Source organism: Nomascus leucogenys, chromosome X (genome assembly GCF_006542625.1).
Source record: "Nomascus leucogenys isolate Asia chromosome X, Asia_NLE_v1, whole genome shotgun sequence".
Classification (NCBI taxonomy): domain Eukaryota; kingdom Metazoa; phylum Chordata; class Mammalia; order Primates; family Hylobatidae; genus Nomascus; species Nomascus leucogenys.
In genome coordinates, this window is record NC_044406.1 from 92,942,450 (window position 1) to 92,963,965 (window position 21,516).

Genomic DNA, 21,516 nt, shown 5'->3' on the forward strand with positions numbered 1-21,516 from the left:
CATCACAAGCTTTCCCGCCTCTGCTGCCATGTACATACATTCACTCCTTAGTAAGCATGTTCAATAATGAGGGCAAGTTCTTGAATCTGAGGTATTATAAAACAACTTTTCCGGTTTTTGTCCACCCCTTTCCTCCACAATCTTATATTATGCTGCCTCCTCTGTCTCATGCCCCACTGCGCATTGTTCTTTTATCTCTTCTCCATTTGTAATTGCTCACCTCCTGTTTTGGCGAAATAATTGTATTTGCTGATACTTTTCTTCTTTTCCTTTTCCCTATTTCAGTATCTTCCGGTATTGTCCTATTCAAACAACGTGTTCAAGCATCCTTGGAAAATTGAGGTGGAGAACAGGCCACACAAGCTGTAAACCCTTTGTAGTCATAAGACGAAAGAGGCTTTGTTAAGAGTATTGTTTTGGGTATAACTTGCATTAGCAGTGACAAAGACAGCCACCTCAACCTTTGACAATAACCCTTGGCACACAAATATAAACCATAATGGAGTCTGAGTATGTCCTATGCAGCTGGAAAGATCAGTTATGGCCAGCAAAAGTTTTGTCCAGTTCTGAAACTTCATCAAACAGTAAGAGGAAAAATGCATTTTCTCTAGAAGTTCAAATACTCTCACTAGATGAAAAAATTAAATTGGACAGCACAGAAACAAAGATCCTAAATAAATCTCAAATTGAAGCCATTGCTGCCTCATTAGGACTACAGTCAGAGGACAGTGCTCCACCTACAGAGGAAACTGCCTATGGAAGATCAATAAAAGTGGCACTGGGTATTCTGAATGAGAGAACAAATTTGAGTCAAGCAAGCACTTCAGATGAAGAGGAGATCACTATGCTGTCTCAAAATGTACCACAAAAACAGTCTGATTCACCCCCTCATAAAAAATACCGGAAGGATGAAGGCGACTTACCAGGGTGTCTTGAGGAAAGTGAAAACTCAGCATGCTTGTTAGCATCTTCAGAGAGTGATGATTCCCTGTATGATTGTAAATCACAAGCGCACACAATGGTCGATACTATTCCAAGTGAAGTGGAAACAAAGTCATTACAGAACTCTAGCTGTTGCGAGACTTTCCCTTCACTTTCGGAAGATAATGATGAAAAAGAGAACAAGAATAAGATTGATATCTCAGCAGTTATGTCTGTGCATTCTGCAGTCAAAGAGGAAAGTGCATGTGTTAAAGATGAAAAGTTCGCTCCACCTTTGTCATCAGATATCCTCACTATGCCGAAAGCTTTGAAAGAAAAGAGCCAGGATACCTGCCCAGAGACCCTGGCTGTTCCCTCTGAATGCTCTGCTTTCTCAGAGAATATTGAGGATCCTGGAGAGGGTCCCTCAAATCCATGCTTAGATACCAGCCAGAATCAACCTTCCGTGGAATCAGAGATGGGAGCTGCAGCATGCCCTGGGAGTTGTTCAAGGGAATGCGAGGTTTCATTTAGTGCTTCTAACCCTGTCTGGGATTATTCACATCTTATGAGTAGTGAAAGAAATTTTCAGAGACTGGATTTTGGAGAACTTGAGGAAGAAGGTGAAGCCTCTGACAAGTCATTGCTTCCAAGTCGCATTAATCTTTCTCTATTAGATGATGATGAGGAAGACGAAGAACTTCCACGCTTCATTTTACATTATGAGACACGTCCATTTGAAACAGGAATGATAGTCTGGTTTAAATATCAGAAATATCCATTTTGGCCAGCAGTGATAAAAAGTATCAGACGAAAAGAGAGGAAAGCAAGTGTGCTTTTTGTTGAGGCAAACATGAATTCTGAAAAGAAGGGCATTAGAGTAAATTTTAGAAGATTAAAGAAATTTGATTGTAAAGAGAAACAAATGCTAGTGGACAAAGCCAGGGAGGATTATAGTGAGAGTATTGACTGGTGCATCTCACTAATTTGTGACTACAGAGTTAGAATAGGTTGTGGTTCTTTCACAGGCTCTTTGCTTGAGTATTATGCTGCTGATATTAGTTACCCAGTTAGGAAAGAAATAAAACAGGATACTTTCAGGAACAAATTTCCAAAGCTGCATAATGAAGATGCCAGGGAACCAATGGCTGTGACTTCCCAGACCAAGAAAATGTCCTTCCAAAAAATTCTCCCTGACCGGATGAAGGCTGCTCGGGACCGAGCCAACAAGAACCTTGTGGACTTCATTGTGAATGCAAAGGGGACAGAGAAACATCTTCTGGCCATTGTAAATGGCACAAAAGAATCCAGATGGCTGAAATCATTTTTGAGTGCAAATAGGTTCACACCCTGTATTGAAACATACTTTGAGGATGAAGATCAGTTGGATGAAGTGGTGAAATATTTACAAGAAGTCTACAATCAGATAGATCAAATAATGCCAACTTGGATAAAAGATGATAAAATTAAATTTATCCTAGAAGTTCTTCTGCCAGAAGCAATTATTTGTTCAATTTCTGCTGTTGATGGGTTAGATTACGAGGCAGCTGAAGCAAAGTATCTAAAAGGACCATGTCTAGGCTACAGGGAAAGAGAATTATTTGATGCAAAAATAATATATGAAAAGAGACGAAAACCACCAACAAATGAAGCTCACTAAATGTGCTGAAAGTTGAAACCATGACAGGGAGCTCTCACAGATACTAGTTGAAAAAATCTCTGAACAATTCTCTCTAATACATATTTTCTGCAAATGGGAGAATGGATAACGTGTTCACTTTTTTTTTAGATCTCTAGGATCTGTGGTTATAATTACATCTTTATTTCCTTTTCTTGTGCTTCTTCAAAGTTAATTTTGTCAACATATTTCAGCAGTTCCACTTTCCCGTACATTTTTAGAAAGCATAATTCCTAAATGATTTCGAAGGGAAAGTACTATTTTGTTTTATGACACTTTTGAGTCTATGCTGTATTGTTAAATATATTGTGCACAATTATTTTAATGTTAAAATTGCACTGGTGTTAGAGATTAACGAAGATGATTGGAAAAAAAGCCTAAAAGATACATCATTTCTATATTCCTTGCTTAATTTTTATAAAATATTGGGTTTTCCCTTAAGATAGTTGAATTACTTTTCTTGCCATGCCTATTTATTTTTGCAAAAAAATTATCTGCTATATAGAACCAAAGATAGATTCACTTTGCTATATAACTATACTTGCTTTTGAAATAAAACAACTTGTAATTCAAAAATGAAGATTATTGCATATAGTATTTATGTGTGTGAATAACATCTTGGCATGCAGAAAATAATTTTGGCTGCTTTGAACAGGATTGTTCATTCTACACTTCCCTGAAATTCCATTTTTGGGAGTGTCTATCCTTCAATGGCTGAATAGTTCCTTAAATCAGACAAGCTCCTGGCTATCTTCATAACCAACAGTGAGTGGATCTTCTTAATATAGCTGTCTGACCACATATGGAAGGCAGCTAGACTTATTGTATTTACAGCCTGGCCACTCTACACATATGAATCCAGGCTGACTGCTTAAGTACCCAACTCGTTTGATATAAACTGTAGAAAAGGCAAGCACTTTGTTCTGAGTCTTTTATCTCCAAATACATAGTTGTCTCAAACCAAGCAAGCTTTATCAAAATGGCTTATTTGTAGAATAGTTCCAATGATATAAATGCCAACTGGCAAGTCATTCCAAACTGCTTGAAGGAGTAGATGAACCAGAATCTGAGAATTTGGAAATAGGTCACAGAAAAAGCCTCCATTTGGCTAAATATGACAATTATCTGAGTATGGTTAAATATATACAATTAGAAGTCTGAAGCCAATGAGTTGTTTATTCTAACTTGAAATATATTTTTGTGAGAATAAATGTTAGAAAAGTTCATCTATTTTAAAAACCTGCCATGAAATGAAATTCTAAGGGCTTAACATGAAACTGTCTGCATTTTTACCTGTTAGACAATGGTTGCTCTTGAGCTCTTGTTATACAGTCACATGGCTACACGTTTATGTAAAGTTTGCAAAAGTTTGGTGTTTTGATTTATAATAAAACTTATATTATTCACCTTGGATTTTTACTTCATCCTACTTGAAATTGTGCAGCTACATAAGTGGTGTTTCTCCAAATTTAATACACACACACACACACACACAATGTATATATATGATTTGTTTGGAATTTTTGGTTCTTGTAGTTATCATCATTTTAACACTTGCTATAAGTTATCATTCTAAATAAGTATTCCCTTTCATGTTGATTTTGTATTACTTTAATAGAAAGCCTACCGAATTTTATAAGCTGCATGTCCCACAAAACCTTCTCTGGACCCTTACTGAAAAAGACCAAGACTTCTTGGACATACAGCCTCTATCAATCCACATACCTTCCCCATTGCCCTAAGAAGTAATTTACAACAAACCTTCATCACACTGTATGTGGATTTTATACCCTCGATAAAACACACTTTATTTGCTCTGTAATTAGTCCATTTTCACACTGCTGATAAAGACATACCAGAGACTGGGCATTTTACAAAAGAAAGATGTTTAATGGACTTATAGTTCCACATGGCTGGGTGGGGCCTCAAAATCATGGCAGAAAGCAAGGAGGAGCAAGTCACGTCTTACACGGATGGCAGCAGGCAAAGAGAGAGAGAACTCATGCAGGGGAGTTCCTCTTTATAAAACGATCAGAATTCATGAGACTTATTCACTATCACAAGAACAGCATGGGAAAGACATACCCCCATGATTCAATTGTTTCCCACTGGGTCCCTCCCATAACACATGGGAATTCAAGATGAGATTTGGGTTTGGACAAAGCCAATCCATATCATCCCACCCCTGGCCCATCCCAAATCTCATGTCCTCACATTTCAAAACCAATCATGCCTTCCCAACAGTCCTCCAAAGTCTTAACTCATTTCAGCATTAACCCAAAAGTCCACAGTCCAGTGTCTCATCTGAGACAAGGCAAGTCCCTTCTGCATATGAGCCTGTAAAATCAAAAGCAAGTTAATTACTTCCTAGATACAATGGGGGTATAGGCATTGAGTAAATACAGCCATCCCAAATGGGAGAATTTGGCCAAAACAAAGGGGCTATAAGCCCCATGCAAGCCTGAAATCTAGCAGGGCAGTCAAATCTTAAATCTCCAAAATGATCTCCTTTGATTCCATGCCTCATATCCAGGTCACACTGATGCAAGAGGTTTGTTCCCATGGTCTTGGGCAGCTTTGCTTCTGTGGCTTTGCAGGATATAACCTCCCTCCTGGCTGTTTTTGGGGCTGGCATTGAGTGTCTGTGGCTTTTCCAGGTGCACGATGCAAGCTGTTCGTGGATCTACCATTCTGGGGTCTGCAGGATGGTGGCCCTCTTCTCACAGCTCTACTAGGTGGTGCCCCAGTAGGGACTCTGTGTTGGGGCTCCGACCCCACATTTCCCTTCTACACTGTCCTAGCAGAAGTTTTCCATGAGAGCCCCACCCCTGCAGCAAACTTCTGCCTGGGCATCCAGGCGGGCCTGGCCCCTGAAACCACTTTTTTCTCCTAAGCCTTTGAACCTGTGATGGGAGGGGCTGCTGTGAAGACCTCTGACATGTCCTGGAGACATTGTCCCCATTGCCTTGGGGATTAACATTCTGCTCCTCATTACTTATGCAAATTTCTGCAGCTGGCTTGGATTTCTCCTCAGAAAATGGAATTTTTTTTTCTATCACATTGTCTGACTGCAAATTTTATGAACTTTTATGCTCTGCTTCCCTTATAAAACTGAATGCCTTCAACAGCACCCAAGTCACATCTTGAATGCTTTGCTGGTTAGAAATTTCTTCCACCAGATACTCTAAATCATCCCTCTCAAGTTCAAGGTTCCACAAATCTCTAGGGCAGGAGCAAATTGCCACCAGTCTCTTTGCTAAAACATAACAAGAGTCCCCTTTCTCCAGTTCCAAGCAAGTTTTTCATCTCCATCTGAGACCACAGCCTGGATTTCATTGTTTATATCATTATCAGCATTTTGGTCAAAGCCATTCAACAAGTCTAGGGAGTTTCAAAGTTTTCCACATTTTCCTGCCTTCTTATGAGCCCTCCAAACTGTTCCAACATCTGCCTGTTACCCAGTTCCAAAGTTGCTTCCACATTTTCAGGTATCTACAGCAGCACCCCACTCTACTGGTGCCAATTTACTGTATTAGTCTGTTTTCGCACTGCTGATAAAGACATACCAGAGACTGGGCAATTTACAAAAGAAAGAGGTTTAATGGACTTCCTGTTCCACATGGCTGTGGGGGACCTCACAATCATGGCAGAAGGCAAAGAGGAGCAAGTCACATCTTACATGGATGGCAGCAGGCAAAGAGAGAACTCTTTGCTGGGGAGTTCCTCTTTATAAAATGATCAGATCTCATGAGACTTCACTATCACAAGAACAACATGGAAAAGACTTGCCCCCATGATTCAGTTATCTCCCACTGGATCCCTCCCACAAAACATGGGAATTAAAAATGAGATTTGGGTGGGGACACAGCCAAACCATATCAATAATATTGTGTCCCTCTGATTCCAATATAATACCCACCTTTAGTTCTCTCAGTGGAGCTATCTCTGTCTCCTGGTTCTAATGTTTTCATTATTACCTCATTCATTCATTCATAGCATTGTGAGTCAGGAGAGCAAGTGATCTGTGGCTAAAGCTCTGCTCTGAGGGTAGATTTCAGGTGCCATAGAAAGGAGATGTTACTTCTGTGACCCAGATGAAAATCTAATTTCTAAGATGAGTAGGATGCACTACATCATCATAGTGAGAAATATTGATTAACTTTGTGCACAGACTGCCTGTACTTGAAAACCAGAGCCCAAGTTTCTTCATATTTGTGAGTTCCCAAGTGTCTGTTTGGTTTGTGGTAAATATTGTACACCTGATCCCTCTTAAGATGTCATTTATCTTGAGGCATAGTGAAGTAAGGGAGGAATGCCTCAAACATGCATCCATTCTCCTCTTTGAATGAATCATTGAATGGTATTTGAGATATGAAAATGGATGAATTTGGCTTCCAACACATTGTGGACTCAGATCCCTTCCAGCCTGAGTAGCTGTTAAGGCAACTCTAAGATTGCCCTAAGCTGGATCTCTAATGTAGGTTTGTGTGTCTGATCGGAGAGCCTGACTTGTTATCCACCCTAACCCACTGGGTTAAGGAAACCCTCATCTTTTCTAGTCATAAGGCAGACTGCTGAATATCAGGCCCAGATTCTAATCTGGCCCAGGTCTACAGAGCTGCAAGAACACCACATACATAATGCTTACAAATTTAGATAGATCAATAGATGATAGATAGATAGATAGATAGATAGATAGATAGATAGATAGATGATAGATAGATAGATAGATGATAGATGATGATAGATAGATAGATAGATGATAGATAGATAGATAGATAGATGATAGATAGATAGAAATAGAGATATCCTGATAAGGAAAGAATAAAACCATGAGTCTGGTAATAGCCAAGTGTAAGAATAAATCCTCTCAACCCTCAGCCTAGCAGAAGCAGCCCCCTTAAACCCATGCTATTGGAGAGCAGCCTCCCTGTTCCTGGAGACAAGCCAATAACTTCATCTAAGACACCTACCTCAAAAGAAATTGCTTGTGTCAATAACCAGCACTGACATTTTTAATTGCTTCCAACCCATGACGAAAGTAAGGTGTTACACAGCACAAGGACCAAGATACAATCTCTAAACAGGTGGAAAATGCCCTATATTTAGAAGGAAATACAGGAACTGGCTAATATGCATTAGCATCAGCTAGGATAATATATGTTGGAACGGATTTTGAGGTTGTAAAACTAACAAGGAAAGGGAGCAGAATATGCAATCATGGGGGGAACTTATTGGCATGGGATCACACACCTCTTATTCAGAGTTCACTGACTTGGAGCTGGCCTAATATGCTGCTAGAGTGTCATCTTTAAGCCTTGACCATGACAGCCCACTCAAACTTTCTTGCCAGAGTACTGAGGAATTGGTGAGAAAGTCAAAGGAAGTGGCAGTATTAGAAGTGGCTTATTGAGTGAGACAAGAGGACCTATCTCTGAACTATTTTCCCTAAGAGGGCAGAGAAGATATTTTGATAAGGAATGTGTTGATGAGGAGGAACACTAACATTTTTTAGAAGCTTGATGTTGGCTCTCCTTTGCAAATCATGGTTGGAAGTAAACTATGTTGCAATGGAGATGATAAGATTCCAAAATGGTAGGGCCCAGGTGACAGCATGAAACCTCAGGGGCATGGTAGGTATCATTACCATAATGGAAAGCAAGGTCAGAGTGGAGTCAGGCTAACTTGACTGACAGAAATGTCAGAAGCTGTGACAATGCCTTATAGATAGTAGTATTCCAGGGCTAGATGTACAGACAGCTGGCTGATGTATTACTTCTTTTGTACAAAAATAAAAGATGTGACTTTGGGAGGCTGAGGCAGGTGATCACAAGGTCAGGAGATTGAGACCATTCTGGCTAACGTGGTGAAACCTCGTCTCTACTAAAAATACAAAAAATTAGCCGGGCGTGGTTGTGGGCTCCTGTAGTCCCAGCTACTTGGGAGGCTGAGGCAGGAGAATTGCTTGAACCCAGGAGACGGAGGTTGCAGTGAGCTGAGAACATGCCATTCCACTCCATCTTGGGTGACAGAGAGAAACTCCATCTCAAATAAATAAATAGATAAATAAATAAATAAATATAAAATAAATAAATAAATAAAAGATGTGGCCTGGCAACCCAAAGTCTGATGTTAGCGGCTGCAGTGGAAAATTATGGCTCCCCACCAAGTTTGCAGATCTGCAGTGCAAATTGCCCTGCTAGTCAAGCCATATAACTCAGCATAACTGATAATGCTTAAGGTATCTATGGTGGTTAAGGATGAAGTATCTAGCCATTATACGGGTGCTATAACACAGAATTCTGAGGTTCTGAAGAAGACCCATATCTCCTGTAAACTACTTGCCATTTAAAAACACACTCTCATATGCTATTAAGGCATAATAGAAATAGAGTGCCTAATCAAGAGATAGCAAGTGACAATAGACAAGAGCCGCCTATCATAAGTTGGACATTTAGATTCACTAAGTGATAAGGTCTGACAGGGTAAACAGCAATCCACCCCATGACGGAAATGCCATATATGAGATCCAGGGTGAGAAGGCATAAATAAATCAGCAGATTACACAAAACTGCCATGACATTGACCATTGTTGCAATAATGCCCCCTCTCAAAACACTTCTATGACCATGGGTTAGGAGGTTATCTATGATCAACTGATGGAAGAGGAAAATATAAAGCTGAATGCATAGATGTCAGCATTACAGATAGCTGTAAATGTACTGCTTCTACACTTTAGCCGCAGTTGGAGTAGCTCTGAAGACTAGTGTTGAAGGAGAAACTCTTAGTTGGCAAAGCTGTGAGCAGTACACCTGCTACTTCACTTTACAAAGGGACTAGTGGCCTGAAATTCTTTCCTGGACTGTGGAGAACAACTTAGCTGGTGTGTCTGAGTCTTGGAATGAGAAGGGCTGGAAACTGAAAAAAAGAAAATATGGATTAGAGGCACATAGATGGAATTATGGGAATGGAAACAAATCATATGTATCTCTGTGCCTCATTCTTAATGGCCATGCAAGAGAACTGACTGTAGAGAGGGCACTCAACAACCAGTGGACCTAATGACTCATGCCATGAATGTCAAACAACTTCTTTCCTCAGTTATCTTATTTCTGGCACATAAATCCATGAATTGTCTTGGTGGCAGGGATTAAGCCTAAGCATGAGCTCAACAGCATTGGTTCTCTTGTCAAAGGTGATCAAGCTACTGCCACTGCTCAATGTATATCTTTGCAAGAGCAACATCTGATGCTCTGCCCTCAATTCTGTACCTTCCTTCAAAGACACCATCCAGCTACTTGGATCCACGTTGAATGCACTGCACCCATAGTAGTTATTCATCCTAACAAAAGTGGATACCAACTTCTATCCCAGAAGATTGAGCACGACCTGCCCGTAGTGATGTCCAATCTAATAACACATCCTTGTTTGAATTTTCTTCTTTTCTTATTTCGCCACTAATTTTTCTCACTCTGACTCACTAAAACCACTTGCCAGATAAACTATTTGCATGCAAACTCTTGTATCAGGCTCTGTTTTATGGACACTTAGGCAATGACAAACAACAATAATGATGTATATATTTTAGAAAATATAACTAGGTACCACTGTATAGTAACATCATAAACATTTTAAACATTCATAAATGAAAGCTGTTAAAACTTAATAAGTTTTCCATTTCTGGATAAGACAAAGTATACACATTTCCACCCCATTCCTGCTACTAAAATCAGTAACCTAACTTTTCACCTTAGGAATCTAGAGAAAGTAGAGCAGATTAAATCTAAAATAAGCAGTAGAAAGAAAATAAATACTAGAGCAGAAATCCACAAAGCTAAAAACAGGAAAAAATAGAATAAATTAGTAAAATCTAAAGATGTTTCTTTGAAAAGATTAATAGACTTGATAAGACATTAGCCAGGGTAACCAAGAAAAAGGGAGAAAGAAAAGTCACGAATTATCAATAACAGAAATAGAACAGGAGACATCACTACTAACCCTATGGTTGTTAAGGATAATAAAATATTATGAACACCATTATGCACACAAATTTAATAATTTAAATGAAATGGACCAAGTCCTCAAATATTTTTAAAGAAAATATCATTTTATTTTATAACATTTCATTGAAATACACTTGATATTTTAATATGGAATTCACATTTTTTACATGAAAAGGCACTGGTGTCAGATATTAAGCAACAATAATTTTTAAAATTCAATGTATTTTTTTCAGAAATATTAATTAATTTTTTGCCTTATTAATATAAACTCTTAGATTCTCTTTTTAAGAAAATTTCTGAAAATTCAAAAAAAAATGGCAGAGAAACTTTCTTATATATTATCCCTAATTTCAACAGTTTTTGCAAGAAAACAACCTGCAATTAAAAGATAAAGTTGATGCACTATCTGTATGCAGTCTGTATGTGTGTGAATAAAATCTCAGCATGCAATAAATCATTTGGGCAGCCTTCAGCAAGATTGTTCATCCACATTTTCCTGGAATTCCATTTTGGGGAGTATCCATTATTTAACAATTGAATTGTTTCTTAAAACAGACAGTCTTTTTGGCTGTCTTCCTCACTGACACTGAGGGAGATTCTCTTAATACAGCCATCTACTCCCATGTGGAAGGCAGCTAGCATCATTGTATTCATGAACTGGCTGCTGCTGACCTATGACTCCACATTGACTTAAGAGTTCTTGTAGTCTAATATAAACTGTAGAAAAAGCAAGCACTTTATTTTGAGTCTTTTAGCTCCAAATAGTCATTTGTCCCAAACCAAGCAAGGTTTATCACCTTATTTGTAGAATAGTTTCAGTTGGTTCCAGTAATACAAATGCTGACTAGTAAGTCATACCAAACTGCTAGAAGGAGTATGTGGGCCAGAATCTAGAATTTTGAAAATCGCTCACAGAAAAAGCCTTCATTTGGTGAAATATGACAATTATCTTAATATGGCTAAATATACACAATTAAAAAGTTAAAATCTGAAATGAATTGTTTTTCCTGACGAAATAAGGTTTTTGTGAGAATAAATGTTAGAAAGTCTAATTTATTTAAAAAACTGAATGTGAAAACAAATGCTAAGGTCTTAACCCAGACCTACCCGCATTTTTACTTTGTAGAATAAGTCAACTGCACCTCATTTGTGATGACATTGACACATATTCTTTTTTTCACAGTAATGACTATGATAGTTGAAGTCTATCCTCCTGGATTTATGGGGGGAATAAGACCTCTTTCATAATTTCCCTTTCACTTTGCAGAAGCTCCCTTAATAAAAATTATATTGCATTTCCTGTTGGATGGGAGATTACCCACTTACCTGTCACTTAGTAAGTTAATGTTTTAATAGAGAGACAGACATTCATTCAAGATAATTGCAAAAAAAATTATAATACATTATACACATTTACAATGTGGATTTCAATATGTGATGTAGAAGATTAAAAATTATTTATTGGAGGCTGGGCACAGTGGCTCACGCCTGTAATCCCAGCATTTGGAAGGCCAAGGCAGGCGGATCACAAGGTCAGGAGTTCAAGACCAGCCTGACCAATATGGTGAAACCCCGTCTCTACTAAAAATACAAAAATTAGCCGGGGGTAGTGGCGCACACCTGTAGTTCCAGCTACTTGGAAGGCTAAGGCAGGAGAATCGCTTGAACCCGGGAGGCAGAGGTTGCAGTGAGTCGAGACTGCACCACTGCACTCCAACCTGGATGACAGAGTGAGACTCCGTCTAAAAAAAAAAAAAATTTATTGGAATCACTGAAATTGTGGAGTAGGGAACTCCAAGGATCTGTCAACCCACAGGGGCAATAAAGATGCTAGCAAAAACTGTCAGAATCAACATTTTTTGGAACTCTAGAATTGAATCTCGCACTGAATTGATTAGGTTTTATCATCAAAACAACTTGGCAATAATAAAGCCAATATTTTGCCCGTGTACCCCCCTTTCATCATATATCATTCAATTGCTGCTTTGGTCTTTGGCAACGACTATGTACTATGTTCTGTGAATATAATTTGGCATAGGATAATTGTCTTAAACTCTGGAAGTTGCCTCTCTTTTTTACTCATACCCATGAACAGCTTTCTAGAATACCAGCTTCAGGACCATAGAGATTTTTACTTTTGTTCTGTTCCATCTATAGTGCCTTGAACAGTGCCTGGCACATAAGAGGTACCTGGTAAGTATTTGTTAAATGAATTGAAAGAATGAGTAGCATAGATATCAAATCTCTTGGGTCCTGCTCTTTCTCGTATGTGAAAAAAAAGTAAAATCCCTGTGATTTCTGAGACCTTAAAAGCACTATCCAATTCCAATAGAACACATCTCAGAATGTAGCTGCTGAAGCAAGCTCAGCACCATCCAAGCATCAGGGACACTTTTGGCCAAAAATAAATAGAAAAAAAGATACAGTGCAAGACTTTAAGTTTTTTTGGGGGTTTAATTTAATTTCACACAAAAGCAGAATAATTTTATTAATTTTTGGAATTTATTTATTGGAAATTCATAAGGAAAAAGAGTCTTTTTTTTCAAATTTGGAGCATCTCCATAGTGTTGCCATTTTATTATTGGTCTATCTAAATGTGATTTTATAATCTTAGAACCTCTAATGTACCACATTGAGAAGCATAGCTGGACATAGGATGGGAAGTAGAACAGGGAGTAAACTTACAGCAAGAGACTGAAACTACAGAGACAGCAAGACTATGCTTGTAAATGGATAGTCTGCTGCTAGAGATGTGGGAAATCTTGCTTCTGAGAGTGTGGAGAAGTGGCTAGATGAAGTTTACAGTCAATTCAGGACTGTAGTGCCAGAAACACAAGGCTCAACAGACAAGTAGGAAAGTTTAAATATGCTGGATAGGAAGACAAGTTACCTCTAATTGTATCTGGTGACAGGAGGGTGCAGCTACACACTTGGTTTACCAAAAACTTAATTAATGGTTAAGATATGTGTTAAAATAACAAAAACCTGGTGGAACATTGGAATGAGAGTGGGTTGGAGATCCTCCATGTTCCTTACTGCTTGCTTCACTGTTGAAGGAAACTGATTTCAGAGTAACATTCCTAATCTCTCTCCCAACTTTCCTTCCTTAGGAAGGATGACTGAAGAGCTTGGTGAGCTTTGGGAGAAAAAATTAAGTATGACTGGATCAGACCCTTCTTTTGTTTTTGGCTGTCTGCAAGGAGGGTTCATTCTGGTTTTTTCTATGCCATAATTTAAAATGGACCTGTCTTGTGCTGCTGAAAGATGGTGAAAGCAGTGATTTTCTAGCAATGCCAGAGACTGGATAAGTAAATCTGTTTAGTTCAGGGAGCAAGTATTTGCAAGCATTTTGGGTACAGATTATTAGCAATAAAGCTAACATTTTGATGTCTATCTCTCTGTCACTCAAGTCTTATTTTTTAGTTGATTCTGACCTAGAGAACACAAAGAAGTACTTAACAAATCTCTGTTGTATTATTCTCAGAAAGAAAACAAAAGGTAGTTTAAATCTCATGAGTTTTCTAGAAGGGTTTAATATAAATATAAATAACAAGCATGAAGAGAAATGTGAGAAATATAATTTTTGTGGATTATTACATTTTAGAAACTTTGGGTGATATTTCAGACAAAGTTTGAAATATAAAAATCACTCTGCCGGACATGAGAGCATATTCCTCTTTATGTGGGATTTCCCTTGAAAGGCTTTTGTTGGTTCTATTCTTTAATGAGCAAGATGAAACAATTAGTCTGAGATAGTTCTAATCCCAAAGTGTACTTCAAAAGCAATTATCTTCAGATGTACTTACACATCATTTAATATAAATATCATTTAATACAAATGGAACATTTGGTTTTATTTGGGATTTTAGGATACAAAGAAATATTAAATGAGAAGTTTAAAAAAACCTTTCTCTAAATTTGGAAAGTTTGTGTTGTTATTGGCATGGACTGATATAAAATAATAAAACACTTTGCTTCTGGATTGAGAGTCCAGCTGATAAATATGTGGTTGAACTATTTAGTATAATAAAATGTGAGGGTTTTGTTTTTAATGCAAGGGAGAGTTTTATGTGGCACATTTGTGAGAGACAGAATTCTTCCATTGTATTACTGGGACCATTCATTGAACAATGGAGAGTATTTTACATATCTTTACTTGCCAGGGTTTCTTTACATATCTTTACAATGCCAGCCTTGGTTATTGGCTTCTGGGTATTCGCAACACTGATATTTCATTCTCTTTGGAAAGAAGGCATTGGTTTGTTGGTTGTGTGTGTGTTTGTGAGATAAAAGTAATGGTAGAAATGTTTGGAAATTAGAATAACAGTTCTGGTTCCAGATAATATAAAATAAAGACACTTCATTCATCTCTGCCACTGAATACAACTATAAAACTTGAATAGAATGCATAGAGCAGTTATGTAAGGACTCTGAAATGTAAATAGCAGAAGGCAATTTGGGAAAGAACACCCACATTCAAAGTATCCTGAACTGGCAGCAAGTTTAATGTTTTCTTGTTTTGGCATCCTCCAACTCAAATGTAATGCACTGGGAAACCCAGAAGTGAGCAGTGTGGCACAGAAAATGAGAACTCCAGAGAACGCCATCTAGTTCTGGCTCAAGGAATTGCAAATGCCTAATATTCTGAGAGAGCACAGATAATCTCCCTTTTTCTTTCCTTCTTCGATACACACCTCATACCATATATGAAAAATTTGACAGAATACATCATCAAATTAAATGTAAAACCTAAGACTGCACAACACCTAGAAGAAAAGATAGGCCAAAGTTTTCTTAGGTGTAACACCAAAAGCAAGATTCATAACAGAAAAAATAAATCAACTGGACATGATAAAAATTAAAGCTATCTTCCTCAAGAGACACTGTTAAGAGAATGTAAAGACAAGCTACAGAGAGAAAATACTTTTAAATCAGATATCAGATAAAGGTCATATATCCAGAATATATTTTAAAAACCTCAGAACTCAATATGAAGATTAAAACCCTAGCATAAAATAATATCTAAAAACTCAATAAGATAAACAACACAACATAAAATGAGAAAATTTTCAACAACCATTTTGTTAAGGATGATATACACGGTGAGTTAGCACATCAAAAGATGCCTAACTTCATTAATTACTAAGGAAATGCAAATTAAAACCAAAATAGTTCAACCATTGTGGATGACAGTGTGGGGATTCCTCAAGGATCTAGAACTAGAAATACCATTTGACCCAGTTACTGGATATATACCCATTACTGGATATATACCCAAAGGATTATAAATCATGCAACTATAAAGATACATGCACACGTATGTTTATTGTGGCACTATTCACAATAGCAAAGACTTGGAACCAACCCAAATGTCCATCAATGATAGACTGGATTAAGAAAATGTGGCACATATACACCATAGAATACTATGGAGCCATAAGAAAGGATGAGTTCATGTCCTTTGCAGGGACATGGATGAAGCTGGAAACCATCATCCTGAGCAAACTATCGCAAGGACAGAAAACCAAACACTGTATGTTCTCACTCATAGGTGGGAATTGAACAATGAGAACACTTGGACACAGGGCGAGGAACATCACACACTGGGGCCTGTCATGGGGTGGGAGGATAGGGGAGGGATAGTATTAAGAGAAATACCTAATGTAAATGACGAATTAATGGGTGCAGCAAACCAACATGGCACATGTATACATATGTAACAAACCTGCATGTTGTGCACGTGTACCCTAGAACTTAAAGTATACTAAAAAACAAAAAGAAATAAAAAACATAAAATAAAAAAATAAAGCCACCATGAATTAGCACAGTGCACTTATCAGAATTGGTAAAAGTAAAGGATTGACAATGCCGAGTTCTGGTGAGGATATGGAGAAACTAGAACTCTCATACACTGCTGGTGGGAATGTAAAACCGTACAGACACATTGGAAGACATCTCAGTGGCTTCTTAAAAAGTTAAACACACATCAATTATATGATCTAGTCATTCTTCTCCTAGATATTTACCTGAAGGACATGAAACCATACATCCATAGAAAGATTTGTGCACAAACGTGCGTAGCAACTTTATTTAAATTAGCCAAATACTGTAAATTGGGAACAACCCAAATGTCTATTAAGAAGTAAATGAATAAAATACAAACTTTGATATGGCTACATCTATCCAGCTAGCTAACTATCATCTATCAATATATCTGATTAATTCAAATGAATTGTTGGCATATGCTACAACATAGGTGAATCTCGAAATAATTATTATGAGTGAAAGAAGCCACACAAAATAAAGTAGCTACTATATGATTATATTAATATGACATCACAGTAAATGCAAAATGTATAGGTATCTGGGGAAGAAGACAGGAGTTGCAGGGACTAGAAACAGTAAGACAATACAAAGAGGAATGAGGAAACTTCTGGGAATGATTGAAATATTCACTATTTTGAGTGTGCTGATAGTTTCATGGGTTTATACCTGTGTCAAAAACTATATTATATAATTTTAATACATACAGTTTATTGTATGTCAGTTATACCCACTTAAAGCCATTTAATAAAGTAATGAAAAATACATACCATGCAAATACTCAGCAAAAGAATGCTCGAGTGGATATATTAATATCTGAAAACTTAGATTTCAGAACAAAAAAACAATAACAGGTATAAAGACGGACGTAACAATAGTAAAGGGTAAATCGATCAAGAAGATCTAAAAATCCTAAATGGGTATGTGCCTAACAACTAAGTTTTAAAATATATTTAGCAAAAAATAAAAATTAAATGAGAAATGGAAAATATACAGTTATAGTTGGAGATTTTAATAAAATTATCTTAGTTAATAGAATAAAGAGTTTAAGTTTGAAGCAGATCTAGACAAAAGTATTAACTAACTGATCTGATTAATACTTATAGGGCACTCCACCCAACAACTTGCATAATAAACATTTTTTCAAGTGCACATGGGTCATTTACCAAGATAGACCATATTTGGACCACTAAACAAATGTCAACAAAATTGAACTAATTAAAATTGTACAAAGTACCTACCCTGACCAAAACGGAACCAAACTAGAAATATATTATAGAAATATATTTCACAATCCTCATCATTTCAAAATTAAACAGTACTCATAAATAACTCAATATGTCAAAGGGGAAGACATAAGAGAATTAGAAAATGTATTAAAGGAAAAAGATGAAACATAACAATTCTTGTTTTTTGAGATGCTTCTAAAGTAATACTTAGAGGGAAATAGAAAGCATTACATTTTCAGAACAACAAATAATAAAGATTTCAAATCAATGATCTAAGCTTCCACATTAAGAAACTAGAAAAAGAAGAGCAAATTATACCTACAGAAAAAAGAGGGATGAAATAGTAAAAGTAAGAGCAGAAGTAAAATAAGAACCGAAAAGCAGAAAATCAATAAAGAAAATGAATGAAATCACAAGTTTGTTGTTTTAAAAGGTAAAAAAAAACTATAAGAAAAAACAAATTACCAACTATAAAAATTAAAATTAAGGGTGTAACATCACTACAGATACTACAGGCATTAAAAATACAATAAGGGAAGATTATTTAAAAGTTTATGCTAAAAAATTTAACAACATTAATGATATGAACTAGTTTGTTGAAAGAAACTACCAAAGATCACTCAAAAAGGAATTTATAGCCTTCATAGTTCTATACTTACTAAAGAAATTATATTCATAGTAAATGTCTTTCCAACAATAAAAACTACAGATCCCAATATCTTCACTGGGGAATTCTATGCAATATTTATGGTATAAATATTACTAATTCTATAGAAATTTTTCTGTAAAACAGAAAAGAAAGTATTAGTTTACATCTTATTTTATGAGAACAGAATTTCATTGAAGACATAAAGACAACATTAAAAGAAATGAAAACTACAGACCAATAACTCTTATTAATGTAGATCCAAATATCCTTAAGAAAATATCAAGTGTAATTATTAAAAGGATGTATAAAATGATAATATATTATCAAAGATAAGAACTACCCAAGAATCCAAACTTGCTCAAACATTCAAAAATCAATCAATGCAATTTACTATATCCATACATATACAAGGGTATCTCAACCAATACATAAGAAGCATTTCACAAAATTCAACTTCCATTTGTGATAAAATCTTCCAACCTCTTGAAATAAAAAGGGACTTCCTCAGACTTGTAATGGGTACTGATGTAAAATGCTAGAAGACTGAATGCTTTCTTCCTAAGTCTGGAAGCTACACAAGGATGTCTGCTCTCACCAAATATATTTAACATAATACTGGTGTTCCCAGATACTGCAATAAGGAAAACAAAAAAGATTAAAAAACAAAGATTTGAAAGGAAGAAATAAAACTATCTTTATTTTCTATGCCATGACTCCTTATACAGACAATGCCAAAGAGCTTATTAAACAGCTATTCTATCTGATAAATTGAGTTTAGCAAGATTTCAGGAAACAAGGAAAATATACAAAAATTAATGATTTTTTATATACCAGCAACAAAAATTGGACATTGAAATGAACAATAAGTAATTTAACAAGTGCATCAAAAGATGAAATACTTAGGCATAAATCTAACAAATTATTTGCAGGACTTCTATGCCAAAAAGTACAAAACCTTGCAGAGAGAAGTCAAAGACCTGAATAAAAAAAGAATTATAATGTGTTCACAGATTATAACTCTGTGAGAGGAGTTATAATTGGAATTCTAAAAATGTCTAAAAAGTCTCAGACTGGAAGTCTAAAAATTAGATATCAATCTCCCCCCAATTGAGCTATTGATACTTAGATCAAAATTGTTATCAAACACCTATTGTTATCAAATACCTATTGTTAATCAAAATTCTAGTAGGCTTTTTCTCTAGAAATGGGAGTGTTGATTCTAGAAGGTATATGGATACCATAATTTGAATGTTTGTGCCCTCAAACCTCATCTTGAATTTGATCCCCAATGTTGAAGGAGGAGGGCCTAATGGGAAGTGTTCTGGTCATCAGGATTGATCCCTCATTAATAGATTAATACTCTTCTTGGGAGAGGGAGTAAGTGAATTATCACTCCTGTTAGTTCCTGAGAGAGACGGTTGTTAAAAAGAGCCTGGCACCTCCTTCCCCTCTCTCTTGCTTCCTATCTCACTATGTGATCTCCACACAGCTAGCTCCCCTTTGCCTTCCATTATGAGTGGCAACAGCCTGAGACCCTTACCAGATGCAAACGCCCAGATGTTAACTTTTCCAGACATCAGCATCATGAGCCAAATAAACCCCTTTTCTTTATAAATTACCCAGCCTCAGGTGTTCCTTTATAGCAACAGTAAACAAAGAAAATGGAAAAGCGAAGAACTCAGAATAGCCAAAACAATTTTGAAAGTGAACAAACTTGGAGGACTCACTGTAATTGACTGCATGATTATATAGAGCTACAATAATCAAGACAATGTGCTATTGGCAAAAATAAAGGCATGTAGAACAATGGAACAAAAGAGCGCATCCAGAAATATAACTGTATACATAATGTCAGTTGTTGTTCATCAAAGGTACCAAGGCAATTCAAGAAAGAAAAGATAGTCGTTTCAATAAATGGTGCTTGAACATCTTATGCGTGAAAAAGAAGTGACCCTTGACCTATACATACCTTACATAAAAAATTAACCTGAATTTATGAGTGCAGGGACTATATATGGGAAACCTCTATACTTTCCACTCAATTTTACTTTAAACCTAAAACTGCTCTGAAAAAAAGTGTGTATATATACATTTATAAAACTTAAAAAAAATTTAAATTAACTTCAAATGGATCATAGACCCAAATATAACAGGAAAACTATAAAGTTTCTAGGAGAATACAAAGGTGTATATCATAGTGAACTTTGTTTAGGTAAAGATTTTTTAAATGGGACACAAAAATCATGAATGATAAAAAGAAACAAAGTAAATTATATTTCATCAAAACCAAATATTTTAAGTTTATTTTTTCAATAGACACAACTGAGAAAATGAAAAGCCAGGCCACAAACTGGGATAAACTTTGGCAAAACATATGTTCACACATACACACACACACGCAAACACACACATAACTCAGTTACAAGAAGACAACATCCCAATAATAGCTTTAGAAAAGATTTGAGTAGACACTTCACCTAAGAAGATACAAAAATTGCAAAAAAGCATATGTTATGGCAACATAAATGACTTACCACTTTAGTCCTATTAGAATAGTTAAAAATCAAAGAAACTAACAATGGCAAATGATGATGAGGATTCAGAGCAACAGAAACTCTCATTTATTGCTGGTGGCAATGTGAAATGGTACATCCATAGTCACTTTGGAAAGCAGTTTGGCAGTTCTTAAAAGAATAATCATAAACTAAATACTTTTTTGTTTTTAATGTGGTATGTGGGAGTTTTCTAGCACTTCTTAAACTGCTTGATGCCTTTTATCCTTTGTGGAAAGTTCTTGAACACATATCCTACAAATATTACATTTTCCAAATTATCTCTCCCCTCTCCGTTTCACACTCTAATTAAATATCTCTTAATTTTTTGTCCTGTAAATCACTCATTAACTCTTCCACATTTTCCAACTTTGTTGTCACTCCATGTTGCTGTCTGTATTATATCTTACCTCTCTTTCAAATTGCTTTTATACCACTTACTGTGTCTAAGCTGCTATTGAATAAAATCCTTGGGTATATTATTTTAAAAGTCATTTTAGGTATTTCATTTCAAAAAATTTTCTTCTGGGATAAAGAACTTTCTTTTGGATCAGTTTTAATTTTTTTAGTTCTGTCAGACTTTGCTCTCTAAATTTAAAGCTATGTGTTTGATACATAAATTTTCATATCTAACAATTCATTGAACGGATATGAGATAGCC

At 36.3% G+C, this 21,516-nt stretch overlaps 1 protein-coding gene across 2 annotated transcripts in view; it reads left to right on the forward strand.

Moving 5' to 3' along the window:
* PWWP3B (PWWP domain containing 3B) overlaps positions 1-4,005 on the forward strand; it is a 35,011-nt gene extending 31,006 nt beyond the window's left edge. For both annotated transcript variants that reach the window (XM_003262145.4, XM_003262144.4), the window contains one exon: positions 286-4,005. In XM_003262145.4, coding sequence (XP_003262193.1) covers positions 500-2,581 — 2,082 coding nt within the window. In that variant the 5' untranslated portion in view covers positions 286-499 and the 3' untranslated portion in view covers positions 2,582-4,005. The remainder of the gene's footprint in view (positions 1-285) is intronic.
* The last annotated feature ends 17,511 nt before the right edge of the window (positions 4,006-21,516 follow it).